The 16,823-nt window shown below is 35.8% G+C and overlaps 1 protein-coding gene across 5 annotated transcripts in view; it reads left to right on the top strand.

The window, feature by feature from the left end:
* SOX6 (SRY-box transcription factor 6) overlaps positions 1-16,823 on the top strand; it is a 414,778-nt gene that overhangs the window by 384,172 nt on the left and 13,783 nt on the right. For 4 of the 5 annotated variants that reach the window (XM_024731581.1, XM_024731582.1, XM_024731580.1 and 1 more), the window contains one exon: positions 14,611-14,844. In XM_024731581.1, the coding sequence (XP_024587349.1) occupies positions 14,611-14,844 (234 nt within the window). The remainder of the gene's footprint in view (positions 1-14,610; positions 14,845-16,823) is intronic. The other variant, XM_024731583.1, reaches the window with a different exon arrangement.

Raw genomic sequence — 16,823 nt, 5'->3', positions numbered from 1 at the left:
GGATTAGGTGATCTTTAATATCCCTCTCATGTTAAAATTCTCTAATTCTATGAGCATGTTTTATCCATTTCATATTGACTCTATCGGGAAAGTCCCATCATATGCCTATTTGAATATATGCTTCAGTTGTATATATTTACACAAACCCGACAGCATTAGAATAGCTTTCAGATTTAATATTTCCAGAAAGCTCTGACATGCCTTATCATCCTTTCAGGATTTCCCCGGAAGTGGGAGGCCAGGATTTCAGATTTGTACAGTGTGGAAAGTCAATAAAAGAAGTAAGATTAGAACCAATGATCTCTGACTTCCAAACAGCTGTGGGTACATTTTCCCATTAAAGCCCTTTTTATTTTATAGAGGGTTCAAGTAAGGCAAAGTACTTAACAGAATATAAGAAATAAATGGGATTTATACAAAATCTGATTTCAGAAATTCCCAGGTTCTAATGCAACATGTAGACATCTGAATCTCACTCTAAAATTTTCCCTGTCGAAGATGTCAAATGCTCTCTGCTATGACATTTGAGTACTTACCTTATGCCAGCTTATGCACCAGACCCTAGCAAAGCAGTTATGAATAAGACACAGCGTTGTTCCTGCCCTTTTAAGGTACATAGTGTAGTGAAGAAGGTGGGCAGATACAATTGGCAATTTGGATAAAATATAGTAAATGTAAGATAGAGGCAGGCACAGGGTGCTGTGAGAGCCTAAAATACTTAGCCCAACCTGACGAACTGAGTGAGACTGTCTGGGTCAGATGATCCCTGATATGAGTCAAAGAATGAGTTGATTGCAAGATGGGGAGGAAATTCCAGGAAAAGGGAAAGCATGGACTCCTAGTATAAAGCAACATGGTATCTAGAGAACCAGAAGTAGTTCAGTATTATAAAGCAAAAAATTTCAAGTAGAGTAGCTAGAGATGAAGCTGGAGACATAGTAGAGAGCCAGGTCATGGAGAGCCTTGAATACCATACTAAGGAGTTTGGACTTCATCTTTTGGGCCTTAGGGAGCCACTGAAGACTTTAATATAGGAGTGCTCTGCTCAGAATTGCATTTGTGATGGATTACCCTGGCTGAAATTAGGAAGAGGTATTTAAGTAGAGACTGGGGACTCAAAATTGGAAATAAAAATCGGCTAGAAGGCTGGTATTTAAGATAGTCCACCAGAGAGAATGAGGCCAAGGCAATTGATGAGTGATAAGGGTGGAAATGAGAGGTTGGATTTAGTAGTATCTTTGTTAACTAATCTGAGATTTGCTTCATCTTGGTTTGTGCTTCTTAATTTCATGTAGAGTCTATGGTAGTATATTGAGTTGGATGAAGCTAGAAACTGCTGAGCAACATGAATTATTTAGTCTACCAGCTTTTCACCAGCCTCTGTATTCTCCAAGGGAATCTGCTTGAATCTGAGACCGGTTCTCCTGAAAACTTAGGGAGCCAGAACCTATTTTTGTCTTATTTCCTCCACAGTGGTCTCTGGTTCAAACTTAAATAATGCCTTTTTGCCTGGACTCAACAGCTTGTAAGCCCTCTCCTGTGCATACAAATAGCAAATAGATAATAAGTAGAGTATTTGATGTTCTGTGCTACTTTCAGGTCATTAAAATAAAGAATCACATAAGTTATCTCAGTTGCCCTAGGATCTTGTAGTTGAAATAAGATAAAGGGCTCTGTTAAGCTGTCTGTGTAAAGCAAATATAACTTGAGAATTAAAAAAAAAAAAAGTAAACATGGGCACCAAAACTGCAAGCAGGAGACCCTTGAAAACACAGCCTGGTGTATCACTGGTTAGAATTTCCTTCATTTTGCAAAGCCACGAGCCACATGCATCAGCTCACCACAAAGTCATTAAGCCTTTTTAAGCTCAGATGAAAAACATTAACAAATACCACAAAAGGCTTTAGTATAGCCCCTTTGTTCACTCACATATGGCACTTTATAACTCCTGCGCCACTCTGGTCGTGGTGTTTGTTTAAGCTGCCTCCATCAGGCTGGTCCTGAAAGAACAAAAGACATCTTGAGCAATCCTAAGCAGGAAATGGGCTAATCTAAACATGGTTTGTGACACTTTAAGTAGAATAGAAAGGGGAGGGATTGATTAGTCATTAATGTCCAATTGGCTCCATATGGATGTTGCAATAATAAAGCCTTTTTTTCAGAGCAGTAGCAGAGTTATTGAATTAGAGGTTTATGTTTCCTCAGAGCTGACCTTAGGGAATTCCCTTTTGGTTCTTCTTGTTGGTCTTTTAAAGAGAATGGAGTTTCCAATAGGAAAAAATAGAAGCCTTATCTACAATAGCACTTGCTCATAATCCTGCAACCAAGGAATGCATTAATTTAGCTTTGTTTTAGTCCCTGCTGTAATTTCACTCCTTAGTGCTTTCTTTGCATGCTCTTGCATCTTTGGACCAATTAGATAGTGGCATGAACTTCATAACTGGTAATAGGCTCCTTTAATGTGCTTAACAGTACAGGGAAATGGCATCCTTACAGGGGGAAAGCAATGTTCCAGCCAAGGAATGGTGGGCTTTGAGATTCAGAGTTATTTCATGTCACTGAATAGTGCCTGGGGTAGCTTTGGTGTAGGAGAAATGCACTAGACTTAAAGTCAGAAGACCTAGGTTCTAGATCTGGCTTTGTTCCTTAGCAATATACTAGCAGCCGGTTATTTCAGAGGCTGGTAACTCACCTTCTCTGAGCCTTGGTTTTCTCATCTATAAAGTGAAGTGAATATATTTACCCTCTTACCCATTTCGAAGGATTGTAAGGAGGATTGAGATAATGTATTTCCTGAAAGCACTTTGTAAATGTTATTGTAGGTAAAATTCCTTAGTACACTTGGTGTCTCTATTCTGGAAACTGATCTCTGGTCTAGACTAGTGAAAAACATAAACTGTTCTTTAAAATAATTACTTTGGTACTCTAATTAGTGAAATGTCCGTTTCCAAATTGTCCAGCGGAATTTTTTCTTTATGTGTACACTACATATGTTTATATCTTTATCTCTATCTATCTATCTATCTATCATCTATCTGTCTAATTTATTCAGTAAATTTCTTGGTATAGGTAAGTTCAATACTTGAGGTAAGTAGGGCATTTGAGGTAGGTAGGGATTAAAGAAGCTTAAAATGAAAATGTTCCTATGGCTTTCCCCTGCTGGTCAAATGAAGAATTAACACTTTAATCAAAGTACCACAGGTTATTCATCTTTTGTTCCTGTACCTCTGGTTCCTTATTTTTCTTCTGAACCGACCTCTAGTTCAGAAGAACTATGCATCCATATTTTGCATTTGCCGTCTTTAAATCATGACACCCATCAGTAAGTCATTCTTTGCTAACCTATCTAGCTAATCCTCTATAAAAGACACAGAGCTCAAACCATACTCTTCCACTGCTGGTATCCCTCCTTCTCTGAAGATGAACACATCAGTTCTCTAACGATTAAGATTCTCGCTCAGCCACGGAATGTATTACTGCCAAGTAAACCACTAGGATAGCCAAATCATCCATCTCTTTTATTTTCCAAGAAGAAATCAAATTTGAATTTCAAGTAGCCTTCTTATAATGAAAGTAAGTTCACATTCTGGCAGTAAGTTGGAGTGCAAAGTTAGCAGAACTTCCATAATCATAGACAGACAGCTGTCAGCCATCCCTACAACATAGTGAAGTAGACCTCTACAATATTAAGATACATTTGGTGGAATAAACTTGGTGAAAAAAATCCAACCTATGTCATATTAATAACTTCCTCCTTTCCTAATTCTTCATGTCTGCTTCTAATATTCCTTCATCTTCTACATTTTTGTTTCTGATGCACTCATGATCATTTTCTCTGTTAACTCAGATGTGTCATGTAACTCTTTCAAAATCCCACAGGAGAAAATTAACTATTCTGTTGATAGACTAAAGTAGTCTAAAATAGTGTGATTGTCAAGGACCCGATGGTGTATATTATATTTGTCTCTTTTTATTAGTAAGCAACCAATTGTAGCATTTTTTCCCCTTTTAATAATTCTTTTTGCTAAATGACTCTTTTTTTTTTTTTTTTTGAGTTCACAATGGCCTGGATATGCCGCACACTCAGGTTTACAGAGAAAAGAATCTTTCAGAAAAATATCACTTACATTCGTTTGTTTGGTTTTCTGTTTTACTTTGGTACTTTTGTTTTTACCTTTTTTGAACTAAGCACTGAAATAGTTTTATTTTGGATAGTATCCCATTGTATGTATATACCACAGTTTGTCCATTTTCCAGTTATTTTCAGCCTTTGGTTATTCTGAATAAAAGTGCTATTATATTCTGAAAAGTTCTCATTTGTTTTGGGTAAGTATTTAGGAATGGAATTGCAGGTCATCGATGAATGTATATTTTACTTTAAAAGAAACTGCCAAGCTGTTTTCCAAAATGGTTATGCCACTTTACACTTCTACTATCAATATGTTTGAGTTCCAGTTGCTCCATATCCTTGCCAACATTTAGTGTTGTAATCCATTCTAGTGGATGCAAAATGGTATGTGGCTTTAATTGCCTTTTCCCGATGACTAATGACATGGAATGCCTTTTCATGTGCTCAATGGCCATAACTGTATCTTCTTCTGTAAAGTTTTTTTTATGAGTCTTTTTGCCTATTTTTAAATTAGATTGTTTACTTTTTGTTTTTGGTAAAAGTTCTTTATATATTCTTGATACAAGTCTTGTCAGACGTGTATTTTTCCCCAGTCTGGGCCTTAACATTTCATTTTCTTAATAATCACTTTTGATAAGCAGAGTCTTAATTTTGATAAAGTTCAATTTATTATTTTTCTTGTATATTTAGTGCTTTATCTGCCATATCTAAGAATCTTTGCTTTTACTACAAGGTCACTAAAATATTCTCCAAGATATTCCTTGAAGAGTGTTATAGTTTTTGTTTTTGTTTCAAATCATGATTCATCTCAATTAATTGTTGGGTGTAATGTGTGGTAAGAGGTCAAAGTTTACTTTTTCCCCCATATTTGTCCACTTGTCCTAGCACTGTTTGTTGAAAAAAAAAAGATCATTCTTAACAGCTTAGGTCTTTATTGAAAATTGACCATATATGTGAGGAAGATTTAATTTTAGACTGTCTATTCTGTTCCACTGATCTATTTGTCTATTCTTTTTTAAAATTTTTATTGGAGTATAGTTGCTTTACAATGTTGTGTTAGTTTCTACTGTACAGCAAAGTGAATCAGCTATACGTATACATATATCCCCTCTGTTTTGGATTTCCTTCCCATTTAGGTCACCACAGAGTATTGAGTAGAGTTCCCTGTGCTATGCAGTAGGTTCTCATTAGTTATCTGTTTTATACATAGTGTATGTGTGTATATATATCTATATCGATAGTGTATATATGTCAATCCCAATCTCCCAATTCATCCCACTGCCCCCGCTTTCCCCCTTGGTGTCCATACGTTTGTTCTCTATGTCCGTGTCTCTATTTCTGCTTTGTAAATACGATCGTGCATTCCAATTTTTTCAGATTCCACATATATGCCTTAATATAATACATTTGTTTATTCTTTTAACAATCCCACACTGTCTTTACTACTCTAGTTTTTACAATGTCACAAGGTATTTTTTACTGTAAGTCTTGAAATCAGGTAGTTTGAATCCTTCAACTTTCTTCAAGTTTGTTTTGGATGTTTTTACTGCTTTATTTTTCATATAGTTTTAAAAATCATCTTGTCGATTTCTAAAAACAGTCTTTTGCAATTTTAATAGGATTGGGTTGAATCTATAGATAAATTTGGAAAGAATTGACATCTTAACAATATCGAGTCTTCAGATCCATGAACATACTGTGTTCCTCCATTTATTTAGGTTTACTTTATTGAACTCACAAATGTTATATTGTTTTCAGTGTAGAGGTCTTGCACACTTTTTTGGTGAAATTTATTCCTAAGAATTTTATTTTCTGATGCTATTATGAATGTAAACTTAAGAAATTATTTTTTAAATCGCTGCTAGTATATAGAAGTACAGTTGATTTTTATATTTTTATATTGTATATTGCAATAATGGTAAATTTACTTTTTAGTTCTAGTAATTATTTTGCAGATTTCTTAGGATTTTCTATGTAAACAATTATATTATCTATGAATACACATAACATTACTTATTATTTTCCATTTTGCCTGCTTTTTATTTCTTTACCTGCAGAAGAATGTTGATTAATAGTGGTAAGAGTGGACATCCCTTGCCTTGCTCTTCATCTTGGAGGAAAGCATTCAGTAGTTCACTATTAAGTATGATATCCTACAGGTTTTCCTTAAAAGTTCTTTATCAGACTGAGGAAATTCCTATCTATTATTAGTTTCCTGAGAGTTTTTATCATGAATGGGTATTGCATTTTGTCAAAACCATCTTCTGAATCTATTGTGATGATCATGTTTTTTCCCCTTTATTTTGTTAAATTACATTGCCTGATTTCAAATATTAACTTACTATTACATTTTAACTTAATTTATCCTGAGATAAATCATACTTGGTCATGTTTTATTATCCATTTTACATATTACTGGGTTTAATTTGCTAATATTTTATTAAGGATTTTTGCACTTACGTTCAAATCTCTGTCAGGGTATGATGTTACTTCATATAATGAATTTGGGAAGTATTCTTTCTTCCTCTACTTTCTTAGTTTGTGTAAGACTACTATTATTTTTTCCTTAAATGTTTGGAAGAATTTACCAGTGAAACCATTTGAGATTGGATTTTCCTTTGTGGGAAGGTTGTTGGCTATAAATTGAATTTCTTTATTAGCTATAGGAGTATTCAGACTTCTTATGTATTCTTGAGTGAATTTTAGCAGTTTGTGTCCTTCAAGGAATTTGTTCTTTTCATCTAAGTTGTCAAATTTATTGGAATTAAGTTATTCACAGTATTTGCTTTCTATCCTTTTAAAGTGAATAGTATCTATAGTGATATCCCCTCTTTCAATCCAAATATTGGTATTTTTGTTTTCCCTTTTTGTAGATCAGTCTCACTAGGGGTTTATCAATTTTATTGATCTTTTCAAATTACCAGTGTTTGGCTTTGTAAATTGTTTCCTATTCATTGATTTCTACTCTTTATCCATTCTGAAAATCTCCAATTTTAACTGGATTATTTAATTCATTTATATTTAATGTAATTATTAATTTTGATGGGATTAAGTCTTGCAATTTGCTATTTTTCTGTTTGTTCCCTCAGTTTTTGGCTTTCTGTTATTACTTTTTTTCCTTTTGCTTAATTGAATCCTTTTTCTAAGCTACTATTATGAAAACTTTTTTTTTTTTAAGGCAGTTTAAGTTTCACAGTAAAACTGAGGGAAAGATAGAGATTTCCCATATACTCCCTGCCTTCACACATGCATAGCCTCTCCCATCATCAACATCCCACCAGAGTGGTACACTTGTTATAATTGATGAACCTATGTTGACACATCATAACCACTCCAAATCCATCATTTATATTAGGGTTCATTCTTGATGTTGTACATTCCTTGGGTTTGGACAAATGTAGAACATGTATCTATCATTATGGTATACAGAGTATTTTCATTGCCCCCAAAATCCTCTGTGTTCACCTATTCATCTCTCCCTCCCCTTTACAACCACTGATCTTTTTACTGTTTCCTTCTGAATCCTCTTTTTAGTCTTCCATTTGAATTACTCTACTGGTGTTTTAGCTATACCTCTTTGTATTTTTTTAAAAATTGTTTTTTCTAGATTCGCTGTTCATTCTTAATTTGAATATCCTTACAGTTAAAATTATACTACTACTCAAGCAACATTTAACATTTACTACCTTTGTCCTTTGTGCCAGCTGTTTCTCTCACGTGTTTTACCTCTTCATATATTATAAATCCCACGATGCAATGTTGTATTTTGTATTAAATAGTTCCTTGTCTTTTAAAAACATTAAACAATCAGCCGTTTATTATGAAATCCAGAGAAGAAAAACAGTTTCTTAATTTAGTCACATATTTATCATTTTCACTGCTCTTCTTTTCTTCCTATATATCTAAGTTTCCATCAGATGTTATTTCTCTTCATCTTGAATAATTTCCTTGAATGTCTCTTTTAGTCTGGGTCTGCAGGTAATGCCTTCTCTCAGCTTTTGTCTGAAAATGTATTTTACATTCATTTTTGAAGCATATGTTCATTGGATAAGACTACGTTGATTTTTTTCTTTTAGCAGTCTAATGATATTCCATAGGCTTCCAGTCTTCATTGTTTCTAATGAATAATCAGCCATAATTTGCATTATTGTTTCACTGTATATATTATGTGTCCTTTTTCTCTGGCATTTTCCCTTTGTCTTTGGTTTTCAGCAGTTTGACTAGTGTTTAGGTATGGTTTTCTTTGTATTTATTCTGCCTGCATTTGTCTGAATGTCTTGAACCTACAAGGTGATTTTTCTCACCAGATTCGGGTAATTTTCAGCCCGTGTTTCTTCACATAGTTTTCAGTCATGATTCTCTCTCCTCTCTTTCTAGAACTCCAGTTACACTTAGGACAGTATATCGTTTTACGTATTGCAAAGTCTCTGCCTACTTTTTCAGCTTTTTTTCTTTCTGTTTTTGAGACTAGCTAATTTCTTTTGATGTATTTTTAAGGTCACTGACCCTTTATTCTGCACTTGAAAATGCTATGAAGTCCATTCAGTGTATTTTCATCTCAAACACGTCTTTCAGTTCTAGAATTTCCATGTTTCATTTTATAGTCTCATTTCTCTGCTGAGTTCCCCCATTTATGCATTAATTATGATATTCTTTTCCTTTATATCCTTGAACATATTTTTAATGGCTACTTTAACGTCCTTGTTTGCTAATTACACTGTTTGAGCCATTGCAGTTTCTTTCTGTTGATATTTTTTTGGGGGGGGGGTGTCTCTGGGTCACATTTTCCTGGTTGTTTGCACAACTAGTGTTTTTTTTTATTATACACGGTACAGTGTGGATTATAAATTGTAGAGACTCTGGCTTCTATTATCTTCCTCTGTTAAGAATGTTTATTTTTGTGCTAGGAGGCAGTTAAAATACTTGCTGGTCACATTGAACTTGTGGAGGCTTAGTTTTGCACTGTTAGGTAGTGACTGTTTGAGTTTTGTCTTCAGTCCTAAGATGAATCCTTAGTCTTAGCATACAGTCTTTATTCCTAAAGAGTGGTCCCTCTGGGGTTTCAGTGGAAAGCCTGAATTTTTCACAAATACTTTCCAACTTTGTAGGATTCAAATCCAAATTCTGTTTCCCTTGCAGTGGGCATCAGCTGAAATTTCTGCTCAGAGTTTTCAGATATACAGCCCTGGTTTCCACCAGAATCATTGAAGTCATCCCTATACATGTGAAGTTCAGGTGTCAGGCACTCAGAAGCCTCAAACTGTCTCTTCTGATACATTAGGCCAAGTAAGACTGACTTTCTGTTTGCATTCTAGCCACTCCATGCTACTCAGACTGGGGAGTGTCTTCATGGAAAAACTATGAAAACAGGGGGTATACTCAGTGACATTTCTTTCTTTCTAAGATTGAATCCTCTCCAGTTTCTTCTTAATTTTGGTAGATCTCAAGTACCTTCAACTGGTTTTTTTTTCATATTTTTTCCAGCAGTTATAATTATTATCCACTTGAAAGTTAGTCTGATATACGTTATTCTGCCATTACCAGAACTGGATCCCAGAAGAGAATCTTTTGTGCTATATTTTACTTATATTACATTCATTCTGTCTGACAAAATGTAAGTTTTAATGGGCCTGTGAGGAGGTATTTATTCACCTTATTTTTCTGTATTCTTTATTGCCAATTCGCTGGTAATCATTGAGACTATTCAGTGGTAATTTCTCATTTAGCTTCCATTTTGATCTCTTGTAGAACACATTTGTTCATGTCACTACCCTGCTTTTTTATAATAAAAACCTTAAAGACTTCTTGGCTTTGAAGTCAAGGTACTTAGCAATCTTGCCCCTACTTACTTTCCGAATTTAATCTCTTGGTATTCCCCTGTTTTTTTAAAAAAAACTCAAGCCATAGCCAGATTCTTTTTATTCCCTAAAACCCTCTGTGCTTTTGTTATAACTCTGTGCCTTTATATTCACACATTCTCCAACCTAGAATGCTTTCACACTCATACCTGCTGGTAAATTCTTACTCTTCCTTTAAGATACTGCTCAAGCAGTACTTCCTCTCTGAAGCTTCTGCGTTATTCATATCTGTCCATTCCAACAACATTAATAGCTTCCCTTCTCTGCTTTCATAGTACCTTGAAATTACCCATGTTAGCACTTACACTGTTTTGTAATTTTCTATTTATGCATCTGTTTCCCACACTGGGCCAAATTCCTTAAAAACAAGTCACATGTGTTATTTATCTTTGTATACTCCATCACAATGCTGGGTACATCTGAAATTTGTCAGAAGTGTTTGCTGAATTGATGCATAAATAAATGATTCCTAAGCACATTATAGAATTTGCTAGAGTTCCTCCTTAGGGAGAACTTTATATATGCACAAATCCACACAAAACGCTTACTCATTCACTCACATAACCCTTGGCATTTACCCAGAAAGGGGGCCTCTCTAGGATTAGTTCAGGACCATTGCCATAGGCTATGATGGTTAAACTGGCCTTCTTTCCAGCCCACCTGGAAAAACTCAGCTTTCTGTATTCTCTTTCAATCGTCTAAATCACAGATCCCTAAGAAAGTTTTTGCCTTGGCAGTTTCTGTTGTTTCCTCATAGACTATCTTTTTTCATCTAACTGAAAGTTTGCCTTTACACAGACTGTGATATGGGAGATGAAGGCTGAATTAAACTCAGGGAAATAGAGAGAGCAGGAATTCCTGGAGTAAAGGGGACCGGTGCTTTCCCTTGTTGCCTAGTGTGGTACTGTTGACCTTCCGTTATTTAGGAATGGTGTTGCTGGTAATTAAAGACTCTTAGGCCAGCTGGAAAGCAGTAGTCTCCAAGTACATAGCTGTAGGTCTAGGCTTCTTCCAACTGCTTTCCATGAGAAGACATATTATGAACATTGAACTCACAAATGATTCCTCTGCTATTAAAAGTGAAAGAATCTGCCTCTTAGAATTATGAGCAATTCTCTAGGATAACTCTGGATTCTGACACAGAGCATTGGCTACTTTAGAATGAATTGCCTCCCCGCCGCCGCCCTTTTAACTTGATGTTATTTCTGAAAATAAATGAGCAGCATGAAGTCACATTTGATATGTAGATTCTTAAGTTAATTATAGCAGAAAGTCAATTTTAGGCTTCAAATATTCAGATTAATAGCATACCTTTTAAAAATGATTCTATATTATTATATAGAGTTTTCCTTATCTGTTTAAAAGGGATTTCCTAAAATACAATCTCTTTTTAAATTTCTGAGTTTATACACATATATACAGGCATATGTATTTTTATTGCTATAACAATAATTCCCTCACCAGTTTGTTTCATGAAGCAGTTTTGGGAAGTTAAGGGACACTTTCTAAATATTCTTTTGATGTTAGGACCCCTTTATATTTTCTTAAAAATTCTGACTCTGATCATATATCAGATCCAATTTAAAAGTAGTTTCAAAACTTTTGATCTCTCTGGATAAGTCTCTTCTTCTTCCTAAATCTTGGTTCATTAATACAACATTTCTAGTTTTAACTTGGAATGTCCCATTCATTTTGCAGTTGACTCTGCTTGGGAGAGAGAAAAGGAGACAAGAAAAAAAAGATGTGCATACACCCTGGTGTTTTCTATTTTCCCTTTCTTAATTCACATTTTTATACTATGTACTGTGCTTGAATTTCTCAATTTCTGTGTCAGTCAGTGTCATGTAAATAATATGTACTATGGGAGGACAGACAAGGTCAGTGTAGGACAGTTGGTAGGGTGGGACCTGAACTCTATACCTTAGAGAGGGTGGAATTTAGTCAGGTAGAAGTGAGTAGGAAGGATATGTTAAGACTACAGTATGGAATGAGAGGGAGAGAGATTGGGTTAGGTTTGGACATGTCTGGGAGTATCAATTGGTATGGTGTAGAAGATCTACTAAAACCAGAGTCTAAAAATCTACGATGATCAGTCTGTAGGAGATTAAAACTGCCTGTTAACAATGAAATACATCTTGTAAGTGAATAAATAAATGGAAGCTGGCTATTTGGTGTTGCTAGAGTTGAAGAAAAGCTATGACAGTAAAAGCAGATCTCAAATGTTAATCACCTGTAGCATAGTAGTTAACTTAGAATAATATTGAAATGTTTTTGCATCTGACAGTCTCCACAAGCCTGTCTCCTTTTATATGTATGCATGCAAGTATATAAATTGCTGAATTCATGTCAGTTGTAAAGTAATAGCACTGAGGGCATCATAAATTACTATGGTGATCCTCAGGAGAAGACACTGTCGTATCTGAATGAGTGTTTCACTTCCAGAGTAATGTATGCCTTCATCTGGCCCAGCAGTCAGCATATTGCCCTGTGTTGATGGATATTGTCAGCTGGAAGCTACACTACATTTCACTGCACAATAAACATGGCTGTCAAACCCATATAAAGTGAAATCAATTTATCCTGTATGGTCAGTGCATTTTAAATGAAATTAATGTACTGTGGGTATGGTGGCGAAAAGGTAGCATATTAGTTATGCATCTTGGGATCTGAGACTTTTCATGTAAGGGATCATTCTGTCTATTCGGCCTAAAAGAAAGGCTGTTTATAAAATATTTTATTTTGCATGGTCTTCAGAAAGGGGCCCCTCTGCCCTTCCTCATATTTAGAAAATAATTGACAGTATTAGCCAGTTCAGCCCTTTTATTCTGTCTTTTGTTTGCAATAAATGATGACCATATTTGCCAAATAATAGTGTACTTTAATGTTCTAATTTATTCCTAGCTCTGACACAAACAAATTTCTACTTCATCAAGGTAACTAGAAACAGAGTAGAAGGGCAGAGATGGATTGGATCATGTTGTTCCTGTATAATCACTCCACTGAGCTGAAAGGATTTACTTTTTCCAAAATGTAGAGATGTAGGTTTTAATGCATATTTTGCTTCTAAACTTTTGGGAGTAGGCTTTCCTGTTTATGCAGTAGAAGCCCTGGCTGAGGCCATCAGTCCAACTTTACATTTAACTATAGGGGTTCTCAATCTATAGGGAGATATATAGTAGTTGGCACCTGCAAAGCACCCATCAGTGTATCATGCTGGTAGGGGGTATGAAAGCAAGCAAGAGCTATGTTCATTCATTGATTCATTTATTCAACCATTCATTAATTGAATGTATTTTACTAACTGAAACTCTGGATGCCATGTGCTTTATTGGAACCTAGGGATACAGCAGTGAAGGAGAGCCAGTTCCTGCCATATCCTCAAGAAGGTTTCAATCTAGTAGGTTACTATGGTCACTTCTTTGGAAACTATAAAATATCAGGAATTTAGACTTAGTTTCATAGGGGATGTTAAAGAACTACGCTCACACAGCAGAAAAATATATCAGAACCCTTGAAATGACTGCCTTTTAGTCTACTAGTTTTGCATATGAGTTGAAAACTGAACAGTCCTTTACTTAATAAGTATTTGAGTATCTATTACATGGAAAATCCTGGGGATACAAAAATGAGTGCAACATAAACACTAACTTTAGGGGTCTCATATTCCTGGGGATGGAATGGAAATATTAGAGAGAGATAGCCACATAAGCAAGTAATTTCTTTGGAGCATGTAACATTAAAAGAAAGAGGAATGAATGCATCCTGGTAGGCATCATTGCAAATGCCCTTCCTTTGGCTTGAATTACCCTTCCCATCGTCTTTACTGCCCGCCCCCATTCACGTGCTAATTCCTATTCATCCTCCAAGACTCAGCTTAGATGTCACCTCTCCTAGGAGGCATTAGCTCACTGTCCCGTCTGCTGGCACCCTCTTGATGCCCTGTTTACTTCAGTATTAGAGCACTTACCATACACTCTGTTACAATTGTCTGTTTGGGGTCTGTCTCCTCCCTGAACTGTGAGCTCCTTTAAAAGCAGGTGCTGTTTCATTCACTTTTGTATACCTAGCACCTGGCATAAAGCCTAACTCATAGTAATTGCTCAGTTAATAGTTATCATTGAATTACTGATTAATTCATGCAACACACAACATTTGAATAGGCCTTAAAGAATGAGTGGGATTTCGCATGAAGAAGTAGGAGAAGGGGCTTCCAGGCAGTGAGGGGAGCACCGGCCAAGCCACAGTATTGTGAAAGAGAGTTCTGTTGGGGCTAAGAGATAGTTTGAAGTGGCTACAGTGTTTGGCAAATGAGGCTAAAATGATAGTAAGAGCCTGCTTTGAAGGGAGAAATCACGCAGGAAAGGTTACCTGGAATTGATTGTGGTAAAAATGTACTAGGTATATAAAAACATGCAAAATTAATTCTGCCCAGTGTGTCTTTGAGGCCTACCTCAGAAGAGCCTGTAGAACTGTCATCTAAAACTGTCTTCTGCTTCCAAGAGTTCATTTAAAAAGAAGAGAAGGGCCTAGGGAAAACAGCTGAAACAGGTGGCCAGCTATGTTAACAGTCTCCAGATAATAATGCTTTGCACCCATCTTGTTCTTCCTGCCCTGACATTACAGGAAGTAAAGCAATGAATGGCTCTGCAGCTAAACTACAGCAGTATTATTGTTGGCCAACAGGAGGTGCCACTGTGGCTGAAGCACGAGTCTACAGGGATGCCCGTGGCCGGGCCAGCAGTGAGCCACACATCAAGCGACCAATGAATGCATTCATGGTTTGGGCCAAGGATGAGAGGAGGAAAATCCTTCAGGCCTTTCCTGACATGCATAACTCCAACATTAGCAAAATCTTAGGTGAGTGCAGCCGCTGATGCTGATCTTGTAACGACTGGAAAGAAGGGGCCTAATGTGACACCTGCGGGAGACTGTGGTTTGCGGAAGTTAGGTGGAGCTCAGCAAGCTGCCCCAGGAGACTGTCATCATCTCTGCATTTCCCACCCTGCACCGGAGCCTTTAGGTTTAGGAGTTAGTACATCCACCAGGTGCCAGGGCAGGACTGACTGAACACTTGTTTTAGAGACAAAACTATCTATTGTATGTGTTAATAGGGCAACTCTGAGAGGTCACTGCAAAATAAGAATCATGGAGACAAGCTTTATCTCCTTTTCTTAATTCAGTCTTTTAAAATTCGTAAGTTGCTGTGAAACGCTGGGAACACTCATAGACCCTACAGTTTTCTGCTTTAGAATTCTTGGGCTCATATGTCCCTCTGAAAGAACTCACCGAGGGCTAGGGGTGAGCCCCCAAATAGTGTGAAATTTATGGAGTGTAGAACAGTGCCTCTAATGATAACTTTAAAACTTGTAAAATAAAACTACATTTACTTTAATAAGATATGACTAGTTCAAATTTCATAGCAGTGAGTTGAACACAGAGACCACAGGGCAGAGGCCCATTTTGTGGTAACTTGCCAGAGTGATTCTCCCGTTTCTCCGGATTAAACTCAAGCCTTGTTCTATTAGTGTAAAGCTTGCCTAGTGCAGATTATACAGTTTGGAACTATTGTGCTTAACATATTGAACGTATTTTATTCAACATGCAGCATTACAGTCAACATGTTTCCTCTTTAAAAAGAAAAAACACAGAAGGCACTGTTCTATTTAAGCTGTCATGATGTGACAAAATCTCAAAAGCAGCCGTTTAAGAAGCCGAAAAACATTAGAGACTTAAACTGTGGTTTTCATTTTTTAAATGTTTTGTTCAAAAGCAATAAATATTTAACCTGAGTAAATATCAGTGATCTGGACATACACAAATACACATGTTTTATCACTGTATAAATAATTTAACTTGATTCTGAGACATTTTGAGGCAGCGACCCCTAAGAAAATCTTAAAGATACGTAAGATCAAATAGTGTTGAAATGTTAAAATACAAGTTTTTCCTTTTTTTTTTTTGACTTTTGAATTTCAAGATGGATACTAACTGTTATTACAGTTAAGTGGGGTTTTATTTTTAGAGTTTCAGAGATATACATAGGGGCATTATTCTTATAAATTTAAATACCTTTCAAACCAAAATGGTCCTAATATATATATTAAAATTTTTTCTAATTAATAGACACTCAAAAGAAAATCATTATTTCCCTGTCCCTAAATTTTGATATCTAACTTGGAAATTTCCCCCTTTTTGGCCATTTTATTAGCAGTATGAGTAAGTTCTCCAATGGGCACAGAACCTCTCTGTTTCCATTTTGGCATCGGTGGGGAATCTATATTATTGGTGTGCATTCGTGAAAAAATTAAGAGTATAGTAAGTATATTCATTAAAATGTAAACTTTTAAGCACAGGAATTTTAAGAGCACCAAAAACCTTAACTGGGACTCTAAGCTGCTGGGAGCCAGCCGAACACAGAGAAGCCTGTCCGTGTAGACTCTCTACACAATTTTTGCACAACAATCAGGAAAAACAGGAATGGATGTGCTATTAAAACAGACCAGGATATTGCTGGCTGCATAGAATATTTGTACAACTTTTCCATTTGTTTATGTATGAAAAATCTCCACTGAAGAATAGCTGACATCCAGTCAGCACAGCTGTTACCGCTTTATTCACCAGCGAGACACAAAAATGCAATTTGATACACGTAAAAAAACACATCCCTTCTTCGTCAAGTGTTTAGATAATTCTCTATAAACAATATTAGAGAAGTGAATACTTTTCCTTCTTCCTGTATAAACCATATTAAAAATTTTTGTACTTTCATTGGTATGGCTTTGAATGAATGTTTATAGTACTTGAAAATGGTATATATGTATATATATATATATATA

The sequence above is a fragment of the Neophocaena asiaeorientalis genome, unplaced genomic scaffold (genome assembly GCF_003031525.2).
Source record: "Neophocaena asiaeorientalis asiaeorientalis breed wild unplaced genomic scaffold, Neophocaena_asiaeorientalis_V1.1 scaffold571, whole genome shotgun sequence".
NCBI classification, from domain to species: domain Eukaryota; kingdom Metazoa; phylum Chordata; class Mammalia; order Artiodactyla; family Phocoenidae; genus Neophocaena; species Neophocaena asiaeorientalis.
Note: the sequence above shows the minus strand (reverse complement) of the source record. Positions and strands in the feature narration are given on the sequence as shown.